General features: G+C 52.6%; 1 protein-coding gene across 1 annotated transcript in view; it reads left to right on the top strand.

Moving 5' to 3' along the window:
• Positions 1-13,938, top strand: part of MYT1L (myelin transcription factor 1 like) — a 106,126-nt gene that overhangs the window by 27,135 nt on the left and 65,053 nt on the right. The window contains exon 5 of the mRNA XM_053666884.1: positions 986-1,323. Coding sequence (XP_053522859.1) covers positions 986-1,323 — 338 coding nt within the window. The remainder of the gene's footprint in view (positions 1-985; positions 1,324-13,938) is intronic.

The raw sequence follows: 13,938 nt of genomic DNA, 5'->3' as shown, positions 1-13,938 counted from the left end.
CCACTCATTCAACTATTTACTGAGTGCCCACATGTGGCGGCCACTTGGCCCACTGTGGTGAATGGTGAGGAGAGGATTCGAGATGGTGTGATTGGCAGGGCATAGTGCTCAGTGGGCCCGGAGGGCCTTGTGGTGAGCGTGTGCGCCCTCACCTCTGAGTCGGTAGCACCGCACAGTCCCGCCTGCAGGAGGCTCCCTCACCCACATGCGCCGGACGGGCTGTGACCAAGCACAGGTGTCAGTGCTGCCAGGTCCAGGCACCGTTCAGAAGCCGCAGAACCCTGGCCTGCTGGGCGGCGGTACTCACACATCCCAGTTCAGGTGAGCAGGTGTGCCCACGGCACGTTTGTTCTCTTTCCGCCACACTCCTTGCACCGTGTGCACGGGGCTCCCAGGCAGAAAGCTGCAGTGAGCGGCGTGGCTTTGGGAAATGTGTCCGTGGAGACGCTGTGAGCTCCTGCCATGAGGCCTCCCCCGTGTGGGGCCCATCGCGGTGCGATGGAGGGCCACTGAGGTCTTACTCGTGAAGCCGGGCCAGGCCGCAGCCTGCACCAGTGTAGATGGGGTGGGTGGGCCATCATGTCCATGGAATGTGCACAGCCACACACATCCAGAGCTGTCTCACACGTACCTGCAGTGTGCATGAGCCAGTGCTCTTCACACGTGTGTCACTGAACTCTCGTTGTCCATGGCAGGCTGTTCCGAGAGAGCTTCATGCAGCAGCCTGCGGAGCGAGAGGGCTCCCCGTCGGGCGGCAGTCAGGGCAGCCATGCCGAGGAACTGGGGGGCCGAGCTGCACACTGACAGCAGCCAGACGCAGACGAGCGGGGTTTCCTGTGACACCGTCCCATCAGCAGGTCCGGGCAGACAGCCTGACCACGGTGCGAGTGTTCCTGCCAGGACAGCTCTCCGCCACAGCGACGCCATTGCTCTGGCCTTCCGAGATAGTAACGCAGCCCATCTCTCTCTCTCTCTCTTTTAACAGTGTATATGGTTGCCCCTTGGCCAAAAAAAGAAAAACCCAAGATAAACAGCCTCAAGAGCCTGCTCCCAAACGGAAAGCGTTTTCGGCCAAAGCCGACAGCTCCTCAGCAGATGAGCGCTACGAGAGCGACGGGACTGAGGACCTGGATGAGAAGGACGAGGACGAGGAGGAGGAGTACTCGGAGGACGAGGAGGACGACGACGAGGGGGACCGAGAGGACGAGGAGGAGATCGAGGAGGACGACGAGGACGATGATGAGGATGGAGAGGATGCCGAAGAGGAAGAGGACGACGAGGAAGAGGAGGAGGAGGAGGAAGAGGAGGAGGAGGAGGAGAATGGTAATCTTTACAATATTAGCAGACTCCCCAGTGGTGATTTGGGCCAGTTCTTCAACGGGAGTCCCTGCCCTTAACATTGGTGGCTTCTTGATGGTTGCTGCACAGATAAGTCTGCCTGGTCAGCACCAGAAAGAATGGCCACTTACTTGTCTCTCACTTCTATTTTAAAGGATTCCTTTCAATGCAGTTAATGTTTGGTGTTATTGCCATCAGCTGTTGTTCAGATTGGTCGTCCCAGAAGTTTGCTGGGGTAGTGTCAGTGTGCACATTTCTTGAGCTCAGCGGCTTCTGTCCAGAGAGTTAAGGTACCTCACCCGGGTGCTTGTTTTGCATGTTCTCGGTGCCCTACCAAGAGGCACTGTTGCTGGAAGAGCGCTGTTGGGTGCTCTGTCCCCACGCCTCCCGGGGGCCTCACCCATGGACGGTGAGAGCCTCCCCACAGTCCCTTCCACTCGGGGACAAAGAGGAGGGCTGCCTTGCCTGAGCCGGCACCCGCGCCCCTGCCAGGGGAGCGTGCTTCGGCTCCGCGGTGCCCAGCGCCGTGGGTGCCGCACAGCGGGACTCCCGCATCCCGGGGGACCCTGCTCTGTGTCGAGTCCTCCAGTAGCGTCAGACGCCAGAACATGGCTTCGGAGCTGACCCTTTCGAGAAGGTCATTTCTTTTCTAGAAAGTGGAAATTGTTTGCAGAGTCTTTACCAATTTAGAGTTTGTCTCGCAAAGAAATGCCAAAACATCTTTAAAAGTGAAGGGAGTGTTTTTTTTTCCTTACACTTCTTCCTTGGGCTCAAAGCCGATCAGGAATCTGAAGTCTGGACTTCTTAGGATGGAGGACAGCTGTTTGAGCCAGTGGAGCAGTGTCTTTAGACCAGGTAGGGGCGAGCTGGTGGTCGCTAATCTTGTGTGGCAGCAAAAAGGATCATTCGTCCCTCAGTCGTCGTAAGAGTTTGTTCCAGGAAACCTGAGTTTGTTGTCCTAGTCCCCAGCTGTTACAGTGGCTAACAGTCCTAAGAGGGCAGGTCACCACTGAGATTTACGTAGGGGCACAGACACGTCTCTCATATGTGCATGCACCCAGACACACGCATGAGTTCTGTCTTCCAAGGCTATTTTTCTGGTTGTGACCATGCAGAGTGTGGCTTGGGTGTGACAGAGCAGGAGACAGAGGTGCCGTGGGCCCTGGGGTCACCGAGGAGATGGCGGGGACTTCCAGTCTCAGACGAGAAGCAGTAAGTAGCCCTGTGCAGCAGCACAGGTGGGGAGCTAGGGAAGCCTGGTTGGCAGATCATTTCCAGGCATTACATGGAACGTTTGTGGCTACGGATGAAATCAGGAGTTGTCGGGGCTGGTGAACGACTTGTAAGTGACAGTGCCTCATCACAGAGGTGGCACGAGTGTGGCTTCCTCCCGTTCTCATGCTGCTTGGACAGCCCTGGGCAATCGTGTTTGGAGGTGCAGGTGTCCACCATGCAGTGGGGTGATGTAGGAGGGAATTGCGTACATGCATCATTTAACCAAAGGTCTTGACCAGATTTTAGGTTCTGCTATCCATTTGCTGGAATTAAACTCCCAACATTAGTTTACTTAAGGACATATTTTAAATAATCTACTTCTAAAGGTACAATACAACACATTTTGAAAAAGTAGCCAGAGCATTGTTGAAATGGCTTTACAATGTGAGTACATGGGGCTTTTTAACTTCTCCCTTAGAACATAATTTTAGGAGGGGTAGCAAATCAAAACTCATGACTTTCTAGCAAATTCAAGTAAGTGGCACAGTCTATGGTGGTGTGAGGCACCAGGAAGCCAACAGTTGCCCAGTTATTTTGTTGGCCCCAGACAGCCTAGTCATAGGACCCAGCAGGCACGAGACCAGCGCTTGGTGAACGAGGGGTCTGAGCTGGAAGCTCACTAGGAAGCACGTTCTAGAAAGCAGACAGCCTGATGAGGCCAGTGATCAGTTCAGGACTCACACCTTGCATTCCAGTCCCCAGTCAGGCACCTTCTGGAGGCCTCTGTCACGTGAGCTTCAAGCGGCTCAGCTCTGGAGCTGCTGCAGGAGGTCTTGGTGCGTGGGGAGGCTGCGGTGTGCCACACACACCTGCGTCCCCAGTCTTCTCTGCAGGGGTTCCCGGTCAGAGGAGCGGACCCCTCAGAAGAAATTACCCCGGAACTGATTCCTGGAAACCGGGGCACAGGCCTCCTATCACAGGGAGAAGCGATCCTTGGAGGAGCCCCACAAACAGGTGATCCAAGACCCCACTTGGCCGAGGTCACCCCGCCGTGGTTGCATAGGCGCTCAGGGTCAGAGTCTTCTGGAAGAGTCTAGATCGGAGGGCCTGACAGCCTTGTGGACGTAGCACCCACTTTGCCCAATCACATGCCCGGCCTTGTCTAATCTGGTGCCATGGGTTTTGCGAGGCATCTGTCTGCCAGTCTCCTGTCTTCGTGTGTTCACCGACCAGACTGCTCTTTCTCCCACCGCTTCATTCAGCACCACAATCACCATCAGCTTGGCAACTTTCTGTCTCTTACTAGCAGCGTCTTAATGGGAGAAGTGCCACGGGTGCAGGATGTCCCACACAGTGTGCTTTGTCCTCCCCACGCCTGCCTTGGAGTCAGTCCTTAGTGACTTTGGTTTACACTCAGGGTGACCCTCACATCCCTGGGTCATCAGCAGGTTTTTCTAAGGACAATGGTGCCTCTTTCTTAGCAAATAGAAGCGACCTCCCATTAGCAGAAATGCAGAGCATCTCTAATGGTGGGAGAGTCTGGCTCCCAAGTTCACATCCGTGTCCACACATAGCAGATGGTCCTCAAGCATGAAACCAGGCACTGGGATAGAGCTGCACAGGTAGGACTGGCACCAGCCTCGGGAGCTGCTAGAGAGCCTGGCGTTTCCCCCAACAGGCTGCTGTGCCCACCAACCAGCCGCATCTGCACCTCCATCCTGAGCCGAAACGTGGAGTTTGCGAGAGGTTTGTTTTAGATACAGCGAGTGTACGCAGACCAGCAGACTATTGCAGTAGGAGCCCACAGACTACAGAGGGACCTTTATTTGTAATGTGGGAATTAGGCATGTGTTTTAACTGCAGGCCCTCCAGAACCACATTGCTCGTGCTGACCGCCTCCAGGGGTGCAGTCACAGCCTGCACAGTGACCACGAGGAGGGCGGGGTGGAGGTGCGTCACCGTTGGCACGCCCATCTGAAACCAAGGCTCGGCAAGATGGGGTCCTCTCCAGGACATGGGGGCTGCATGGCCAGACTCCGACGATAGCTCTTCTTACTTCAGAGCCCAAGTTCCGCTTTGTACTTCCTGTCATTTGAACAGCAGGGAAGAGTGTCACCATAATTCATTTCAGGTGACATTAAGTTCCTATTTCATTAATTAAAGTGATACTTATACTAGTATAAAGGACAAATGGACAACTAAGGGGTGTGGAAATGGGAGGGAGGTGGGGAGCACGGGGAGTGGGCTTGGTATGGCAGTAAAGGACAGAAAACTGTATTTGAACAACAATTTTTTTAAAACACACAAAAAAATCCAAATAAAAATTGGCAGATAGAGGGGACCACCATTGCTCCCTCTCTGACCCCACCCCACATACAGCATCACAAACCAGCGACCTGGGTGGCCCCGCCCTGGTGAACAACTAAGGCTCCTCTCCTCATACGTAACAGGCGCTAACAGGTGCGAACAGATCAAAACATGGCTCAAGAAGAACTCAGAGCCCCAGAGCCCATAAATATAAGCAAACAAGAAATCGCCAACCTATCAGAGGCACAGTTCAAAACACTGGTGATCAGGATGCTCACAGAACTGGTTGATTTTAGCCATAAATTAGAGGAACATATGAAGGCTAAACTAATTGAAATGAAGGGAAATGCACAGGAAACCAATAGTAATGGAAAGGAAACTGGGACTCAAATCAAGGGAGTGGACCAGAAGGAGGAAAAAAGAAAATGACCAAACAAAAAATATGAAGGAACAAGAATTCAAAAAAATGAGGAGAGGCTGAGGAACCTCCAGGACATCTTTAAACGTCCTGGAGTACCAACATCCAAATTATAGGGGTACCAGAAGGGGAAGAGGAACAGCCATGAGTAGAAACCTTATTTGAATAAATGATAAAGGAGAACTTCCCCAATCTGGCAAAGGAAATACACTTCCAGGAAATCCAGGAAGCTCAGAGAGTCCCAAACAAGTTGGACCCAAGAAGGAACATACTAAGGCACATTATAATTACATTAGCCAAAATTAAAGTGAAGGAGAGAATCCTAGAAGCAGCAAGATATAAGGGGACTGTCACCTACAAAGGAGTTCCCATCAGACTATCAGCGAATTTCTCAAAAGAGACCTTCCAGGCAAGAAGGGACTGGAAAGAAGTATTCCAAGTCATGAAATCCAACGACCTACAACCAAGATTGCCTGATGCCAAGATTGCCAAGATTGTTATCCAGCAAAGACCAAAGACTTACAACCAAGATTGCTCTACTCTTTCATTTAGAATGGAAGGACAGATAAAGTGCTTCTCAGATAAGATCAAGTTCAAGGAGTTCATCACCAAGTCCTTATTATATGAGATGTTAAAGGGACTTATCTAAAAAAAAAGAAGATAAAAAAGATGAACAGTGAAAGGACAGCAAACTCACAGTTGTTAACAACCACACCTAAAACAAAAGCAAAGTAAGAGGACAGCTAGATCAGGAGCGAACCGTAGAAATGGAGATCACATGGAGGGTTAGCAACAGGGGAGTGGGAGAAGGAGAAGGAGGGAGAAGGAACAGAAAATAAGTGGCATAGACAGTAGACAGAAAATAGATGGGGGGAGGGTAAGAATAGTAGGGGAGATATAGAATCTAAAAAACTTGAGACACGAGGTCATAAACTAAAGGGGGGAATGGTGGGGGAGGGGTGTGCAGGGTGGAGGGGAATGAAGGGGGGAAATAGAGCAACTGTAATGGCATAATCAATAAAATATATTTTTAAAAATTGGCAGAACATCTTTCTTTAAAAAAATTGATACTTATTATTCAGTCAACATACCATGGGCTTGCCTTTTGCATGGAAAATTTTACTTTCAAAATGCATTTCAGCATCTGCATTTATTAAGGGGAGATGCCCTGTTTGTCCTGATGATCAGAGAGAAATGTTTCAGGGCTGCAGACTTTACTAGTGGCAGGCGTTACATGCGGTGTGGTGGGTATCGTTTTGGATTCTGGTGATTGCAGAGATACAGCTAGAATTGTTATTTACTGCGTAGTGTGCTATGGTTTATTTTCATACTTCAGGGCACTAGAAAGAAAACATCTTTAAGTAATATACATACACATACTCGTATCTTGACAAGTACATACTGTGTCTGCCCATGGATGTAACAGAAAATTCCAAAAGGAAGAACATAGAAACTCACTTTCCAGCCTGGAGAAAATTTGCGTACTTCTGCCCTCTAGGCCACACGACTGTGTCTTCCTGTGTTCCTTTTCCGAAACACATCTGTAAACACGTAAACCCCTGTTGTCCCGAGTGAAGCTCAGACTGCCCCAGGCAGCCGACTTTGCAGGACAGTCCACTCGGCCACTGGGATAGAGTGGCTGGAACCAGAGGCTTCCCTGCCTAAAGGCTCGCTGCTCCCTTCGGCGTGCTGTTCTTCGTACACACTGGCCTCAGATGTGTGGTGTGCTCTTAGACGTTCATATGAAAGGAGAAATTGGGTAGCTTGTGTGAAAATGTGAACAATTATGTTCAGAACCTTTTAAAAGTAGGACACAGTTGCTCTAGGCCAGGCCAAGCAAGCTGAGCGGAGTCAGGAGGAGAGTGTGCGGGGCGGCATCCACAGGGTGCTGTGTCAGCCAGGACCAGGCGGCCCCCTTCCCCGCTGCAGTCGTGGGAGGCGCTGTGGGCAGAGCCTGTCCAGCCAGCCTGGGCAGTCCTCCCTGCTCCTGCCAGGAGCCTGTCGGCCCTGCATGCAGGGCCGGCCGCTGACAGTCTGCGTCCTCTCAGCAGTAAATCAACTCTCTCTGAAACCAATTCAAGACAAAATCCACCCTGTGTATTTTCCTCCTCACAGAAACAAATATTTCTTGAAAAAAAATTTGTAGAGTCCAGAGCGCTTTTCCTTTCAAACAGGGTGATGCACTGGGCCCGAGTTATGAAAGCACCATGACTGTTTGCAGTAGGTGGGCTCAGAGTTTCATCAGACAGCAGTAGGAGGGAGGTGGTGCAGGTAGTGTGGTGGCCTCTGCACTCCCTGAGCCCCTTTAGGATGTGTTCTCATGCTGATGAGCCAATTATCCTCTCCCCTGGTCCTCAGGGACATGTCCCTGATGAGGGAGGCGAGCCGCAGTGCAGACAGGCTGTGAAGTCAGAATTAGCCCGCCGGCTTTTCTGCTGCAGTCAGCGGAAGAGCGGTGCGTCTGAGACCGACGTGCAAACAAAGATGGGGCGGTTAGCGTGCAAGGTTTCCACTTGCGGGAGGCTGTGCACACAGTTTGCAGAAAGACAATCGTGATTTTTTTATCATCTTAAAATTAGTCCTTCCCTACACTCATGAAGACATTGTTTTAGGAAGGTTAGCACACAGATATATTGAAGTGAATGGCTCTTTTACTTCTCACTGAGTATAAATGCAGAATGCAACATTTCTAGATATCAGTCTGTGATGAAAATGTAACCTCCTGCATGCAAACTAATTTTGCATAATTATAAAGTATATCTTATGTTTTATGAGTTGTCAGACACTTCAGTACAAGCCAAAAATCTTGCTGAGGATATAGTGGCATGTGCATTTAAGAATGCAAGCAACATGCATAAAATACTGCAAAAATCTTTTTATATAATAATGAGAAATGAAAGATGTAAGAGAATAAATCTAATATATTTTATTCCACTTGTTTTTACATGAAGGAATTACCAGCTTATTTGCTCTGTCTTGTCAATCTAATTTTTGTTGCAAGTGCTAGTTTGTCCAAGTTGAGAATGAAGACTAGTATAAGGTGTGTCTTTGGCGCTGGTTGGATCACGTGTCTTGGGCAGCACTGGGCTTTCCCGCAGGCCGTGCATGTCTATGGGAAACGTCTGGCCCACATGGTTTTCCAGTCACAGGAAGGCTTTGTGGAGTAACAGCCCCCAAAGTCAGTAAACACTCAGAAGTACATAACTGGTGGGGAGTCTTTGCATGTCACTAAGGGGAGCCCATGCCCCAGTCTGGAGGTGACAGGGAGACAACTGCGCAGTGTGTCTGATGTGGGAAGCATCTGACTTGTAGGGGCCACGGTGCTCACCAAGAGCAGAGCAAAATTTATAACCAGGTCCTCTGGATTTGAGACCAGATGCCTCGTCTCAAGTCCAGAAATCTAGCCCTTCCGCTGCCAGTTTGAGCAGACCTTACGGACATGAGACCAAAACCCAGGGACAGACACAGAGGAAACAGTGGGCCGCTCAGGAAAGGACTAGGAATGCATTTTGGGTGATTGCATATAATTCACCCAAATCATCTCCCGTGGTGAGCAGCCATCGGAACAGAGAAACCTGTGCACTGTGCACAGGGAGGAAGGGCGCAGGGCCACCGCGATGGCTCAGTGCCTCTTCTCTCTGCTGTCCCTGGGCGGCTCAGGCAGAGCAGGACCCCGGGGTCCTAAGAGGCCACCTCCTCCTCACGTGGACAGGAGGGCACGGGCCTGTGCTGCCCCCACACGAACACACGGCTGTCGAAATGAAGCGTCTACACTACATGGGCATGAAAGTCACTCTGGGGGATTTGCACAGTTCAGGGCATTAGTACTGACATGCATTGCTGCTGCTTCTCTTGGTTTAGAAAACTCAGCTAATTCTAAATGTTTTTCCACAATTAATAGGAAAATCAAATGTCAGTTATCAGTAATTCATTTTAAATAGCACTTTAAAAAGTGGGTATTTTACTAGCCTGTGAAGACGCGGTCCCAGTGCCCATTGTGGGCAGCAGCGCGGTTGGGGGCTGCAGGCTGTGCCTGCCCAGCCGCCCCTGTTCAGCTGCTGTGCATGGGTGAGTGAAAGCAGAGCTGGCGCTAGAAGCTTTGGGGCTCAGAGGACTGGCTGTGGGGAGAGATGCCCTGTGGTTTAAAAGAGGAAAACGGTGAAAGCGCAGCTGGACCATCTCTGCATCTGTTGAGCCAAACGAGAAGGGAGTGGACCTGGGAGAAGACAGGTCCTTGTGGGGCCACGGGGCGGCTGCAGAGGCGGGCTCTCGGGCTGCCTGAGACCACCCTGCACTCTCGCTGTTCACACTAACCAGCCGAGGGTCAAGAGACGTGTGCAGAGAAGGTCGGAAAACCCTTACTCGGAACCCAGGGGCTCCCAGCTCTGGTCGAGCGGGCCCTCCCTCAAATGGGATCGCGGAGAGGCTGGCCCGTGCCCGCCCTGCAGCGGCGCCTCCTGGCAGCGGCCTGCTGTTCGAGGAGGCCAGCGGCTGCCTTTCCTGCTTGAGCAGAGAAATGCCTCCTCACTTGGACCTTTTTACTCCTCGGGGAATTTATCTTTGAGACTGTACTGTGTGATGGTTCCCAGAATATTCACAAGCTCTGGATAGCGGCAGGGGCGGGGCATGGTGTGATGGGAAAAGACCCAGGCTGGTGACCGGAGACGAGGACAGTGTGGGGCGCGCCAGCCTCGGGGGCAGACAGGCCGCCTCGGCTCCCCGGACCCACGTTTCTCCCGTGGGAGCAGCGGGCAGAGCCGTCTCCCGTTTCGTCTGGCACTGCTGTTCCGCGACCCCAGGAAAGACGAGGCCGACCCTGCAGCAGGTGCCCCGCCCCCATGCCTGTGCCCGTCAGAGTGTGAGGTCAGACTCAGCTGGGGTCGTTTAACCCCAGGAACCCAGAAGCGCTGGGTGATCTGTGACTATGGACAGGCTCAGTCTGGAACTTCCCCTGAAACAGAACGAGACATGCAGCACTGTGCAGTAGCAGGGATTAGACTGTGGAGCAGTGAAGTCAACAGGGGGACTCGTCTGGACTGTCCTGGCTGCACAAGATGTGACAGCCACCCCTCTGCTCCAGCCCCACCTTCGGGCTGCTGTCATTCCAGTTCACCTGGGAGGGTGGGCTTGAGTGTACAGGGACTCGGAGGTCTTCACAGCCCACACCAGGGAGAGGAGGATGTTGCGGGGTGGGAGCTACCGGGGTGCAGGGCTCTTTCCTAGGAGAAGGACTATGCCCAGACTCACCCCTCCCAGCCTTCTGCCAGCCTCCCCCGGCTGCCACCCCTTCCACCTTCTCCGTGCCCCGTGCTTCCCAGAGACCTGGGGTCGGGGCCGGTGCTCTCTCGAATGATCAATCCAGGATTTTCCTAATCTGCTCCTCTCCTTTCCGCGTCGGGATGGACCTCAACTCCGGTCGTCCGGGCCCTGGTAGATGAGGGCTGACCACCCACACGTTTCCATGGCTGGATTTATGACAGATCCTCTGACTGTACCAGACCGATGCGGACGGTGACGGCAGCCACCCTCCCACTGCGCGCCTAGGCAGGCGGAGTGTGGGCATCGGCAATGAGCCGGCCTCTCCCTGGTCAGTGAGAGGAGGGCCAGTGCTGCACCCCAAATCCCGGGACAGCCTTCCCGTGTGTCGCTGACTGGCAAGGTGACATGAGAGCAGGGACCTCTTGTGGCTCCCACTGTCATCTGTCAGAGCAGCCATAGGCCCTCCCTTGCCTCTCTCAGCACGGTGGTCAGCATTGGGTGTGGACAGGTAGCCACGTGCCCTGAGACTAGGCCAGCCAGCTGGTCCCTAAGCTCAGGGCCTCGCTCTCCACACTCAGAGTGACTCTATGTCTCAGGTCACATCACCTGTCACACAGTGCTTGTCACTTCTTCAGCAGTGACAGCATCATAAGAATCTAAACATTGCATTTCTTTGTTCACTGATCACAGAAAATGTGGACATGTATTTATTTATCTGATCAGAAGAGAAGCACAGATCTGGTGCCATGGAAGCGGTGGTCAGGCCGCGTCGTCCGCGTCCCAGGAAAGGCTGCGGAGCTTCTGCTGTGAAGCAGCGTCTCTTCGCCTTTGTTCTTCTGTGTCGCTCCCGAGCTGCATGTGTGCTTGGCCGTGCCGGCTTTAACAGCTAGAAAGAGCAGCAGTAACACAGGACTAGAGCTTGGAGAAATGTAAAGTTGTTTCTTAGACATTTTTATTAGAGACAAAGCATAAAACGCCAGTGCATATATTTGTAGATTTACAATCCACAGAGTTCTAACCACACCAAATTCTGGTTGTGAAGGTAGAGAACAGACACCTTACATGACTGCATTTCTGTTGCTGTTGGAGAAATTCTTGCGGCTTTCAAATTCCAACTGCTAAGCATAGATTGTCTGTGACAGTGTGAGTCCAAGAGGACAGAACTCAGACCCACAGCATTTCACAAAGCCCCTTAGGGGTCAGTACTGCACCTGTGGCAGCAATAAAAAGAAGGCTCCTCATGGGTGATGAAGACATCAAAAGGTGCATCTGCTCTCTGGGCTCAGTCTCCCCCCAGAAGGGACCAGACCGAGCTGCCTCCACACCCCCCATACAGAGGTTCTGTGCTTCCACCCTGCAGTGAACGCCTGGCCTGGCCTACGGCAGGTGATTCCTTCGTAGGTGCTGCCACCTGGGCCTGCACCTGTGCTAGGTCCCACGGGAGTTGCCCCCACCTGCAGAGTGCTGCTCCTGTGGGGCCCTGCGTGGCACAGCCACCTGATTCTTGGGAGAGCTGTCCATAGGGCCACGTTAGGTCACCAGCATGATATAACTAACGACTGGCAAGGGAGTGGCCCGACAGGGCCAAGAGACTTCTCCTTCTGAGTCTGTTCTTTCAACACCACGCCAGGTGCCCATGGCCCTGCCGTTCTCCCTGTGAGGCTCCAAAGCCAGAAGGCACAGTGGGGGCGGCCTCCGCTCACCAGGTTTGCAGAGAGAGGGAGACCTCCTCTGCACTGTTCAGAGCCCCTCCTCCGTATGCAGACGCATGTCTGGGTTAGTCTTGGCATCCTTGGGGGGAGGTAGCTTATGGGGGGGATGAGTAGCACCTGCTAGTCCACAGGGTGGGAGCTGTCACACAGCTGTGTGATGGGAGCTGCTGGCAGCCCAGAGGTAACAGCAGAAGCCATTTCCTCCTGGGGACAAATGAACTGTGAGACATCACAGAAGTCACGTCCACAGTAAGATTGGTAGGAAAATCAGTCCATATAGTGCGCGTCACTGTCACATTCCAAATGCAGCCTTTCCTGTGGTTTTAAAGAGCAAGGACATGACCTCAGTGTTCTCCACTATTTACACTGATTCCCTCCTTTCGGAGTTCTGGAGGACAAGAGGCGTGTCACTGAGAACATGGAGAGAAAATAATAAATCTCGCCTGACTGTCCTGATGCGGTGTTCAGAGTGCTCCGGGGTGGCACACAGGTCCCTTGTTTGCAGAACATCGCTGTCGTCTCTGGGTGGTGCTCTGCAGCTACGGTGGTGCTGGCTGTGCCGTCACCTGCTGCTGTGTGCGGGGCACAGAGCCTGGCCTGGTGCCGGGGCTCATCACGGGGATGTGCCAATCCAAGAGCATAAATCGAGAGGAGAATATATCTTGTATTTCTTCAAAAATTAGTTAGAACAGGTTGCCTTCAGTCCTTAAAAGCTTCAGGAGCCCTGGGCCAGCGGCACCTCACACATGCAGACAGACACGCCCGTGATGCTCTGTGCTGTGGCCTTCCTCCCGATTGCGCTCTGGGGGACTACGTGTCCTCACACTTGTGAAAATGACTTGTCAGGATTGTCCAGAAGAGGGACCATCTGTGTTTCAGACAGTGAGTGACACTCTGTGACTGTTACGTGGCAAATCTGATTTGCTGCTGTTCAGAAGGATGTGTTAGGTTTTAAAAGCATGTTAGTCTGCTACGTGGGCTTGCAGAGGTGTGTCCTGTGACTGACATGCCGAAGTGCAAATCAGAGGGGCAACGTGAACCCCCCAGAAGGAGTCCTGGGGCCCCAACCTAGCTTTCAGTCAACATCCCCGGGCCCTTCGGCTCATTAACAAACTTCCCAAATTCTTCTCCACTGTATTGTCATCACAGAAGCAGAGAACGGGTGTGACGGCGGTGCGCAGTTGCCCAGACCCAGGCTGGGGAGGGCTGCCCCCCGGGTCTGTGGTGGGTGTGGGGGAGACTGTGGCATGAAGAGATGCACGTCCCAGAGGCCCCTTTGGTGCAGAGCAGGGTGTGCTTCAGGTAAAACACAGGTGTTTTATGTCATTTTTAACAGTCTTTTTTAACTAACAAATTTCCTAAGTGGTTTTTTCAGACTGGATGGGGCAGTTATTCAACATCATTTCTACCAGCTCGCCAACACTTTCTTGCTTCCACGTGGCAGGTGGGGGTCGCCACACTGGGTGCCAGCTGGAGTCTGTGCCGTTGGCGGTGTCCTTGCGCTCGCTCACCACGCTCCCAGCCTCAGAGGCTCCTGGCCGCTGCAGACTCTCTCTCCCCCTCCACTGAGACGCTCCCCCTGGGAGTCACACTGCCCGGGCTTTGCTTCCAAGCTCTTACTCTGCATTCCTGTGGCTTCCCTGTGCATTCCGATAAATGATCTCCAAGGTACCCAGGTCAAAATAACTC

Source organism: Artibeus jamaicensis, unplaced genomic scaffold, assembly GCF_021234435.1.
Source record: "Artibeus jamaicensis isolate MK-2021 breed Jamaican fruit bat unplaced genomic scaffold, CSHL_Jam_final contig_465, whole genome shotgun sequence".
NCBI lineage: Eukaryota > Metazoa > Chordata > Mammalia > Chiroptera > Phyllostomidae > Artibeus > Artibeus jamaicensis.
This window is presented reverse-complemented; position numbering and strand designations above follow the sequence as displayed.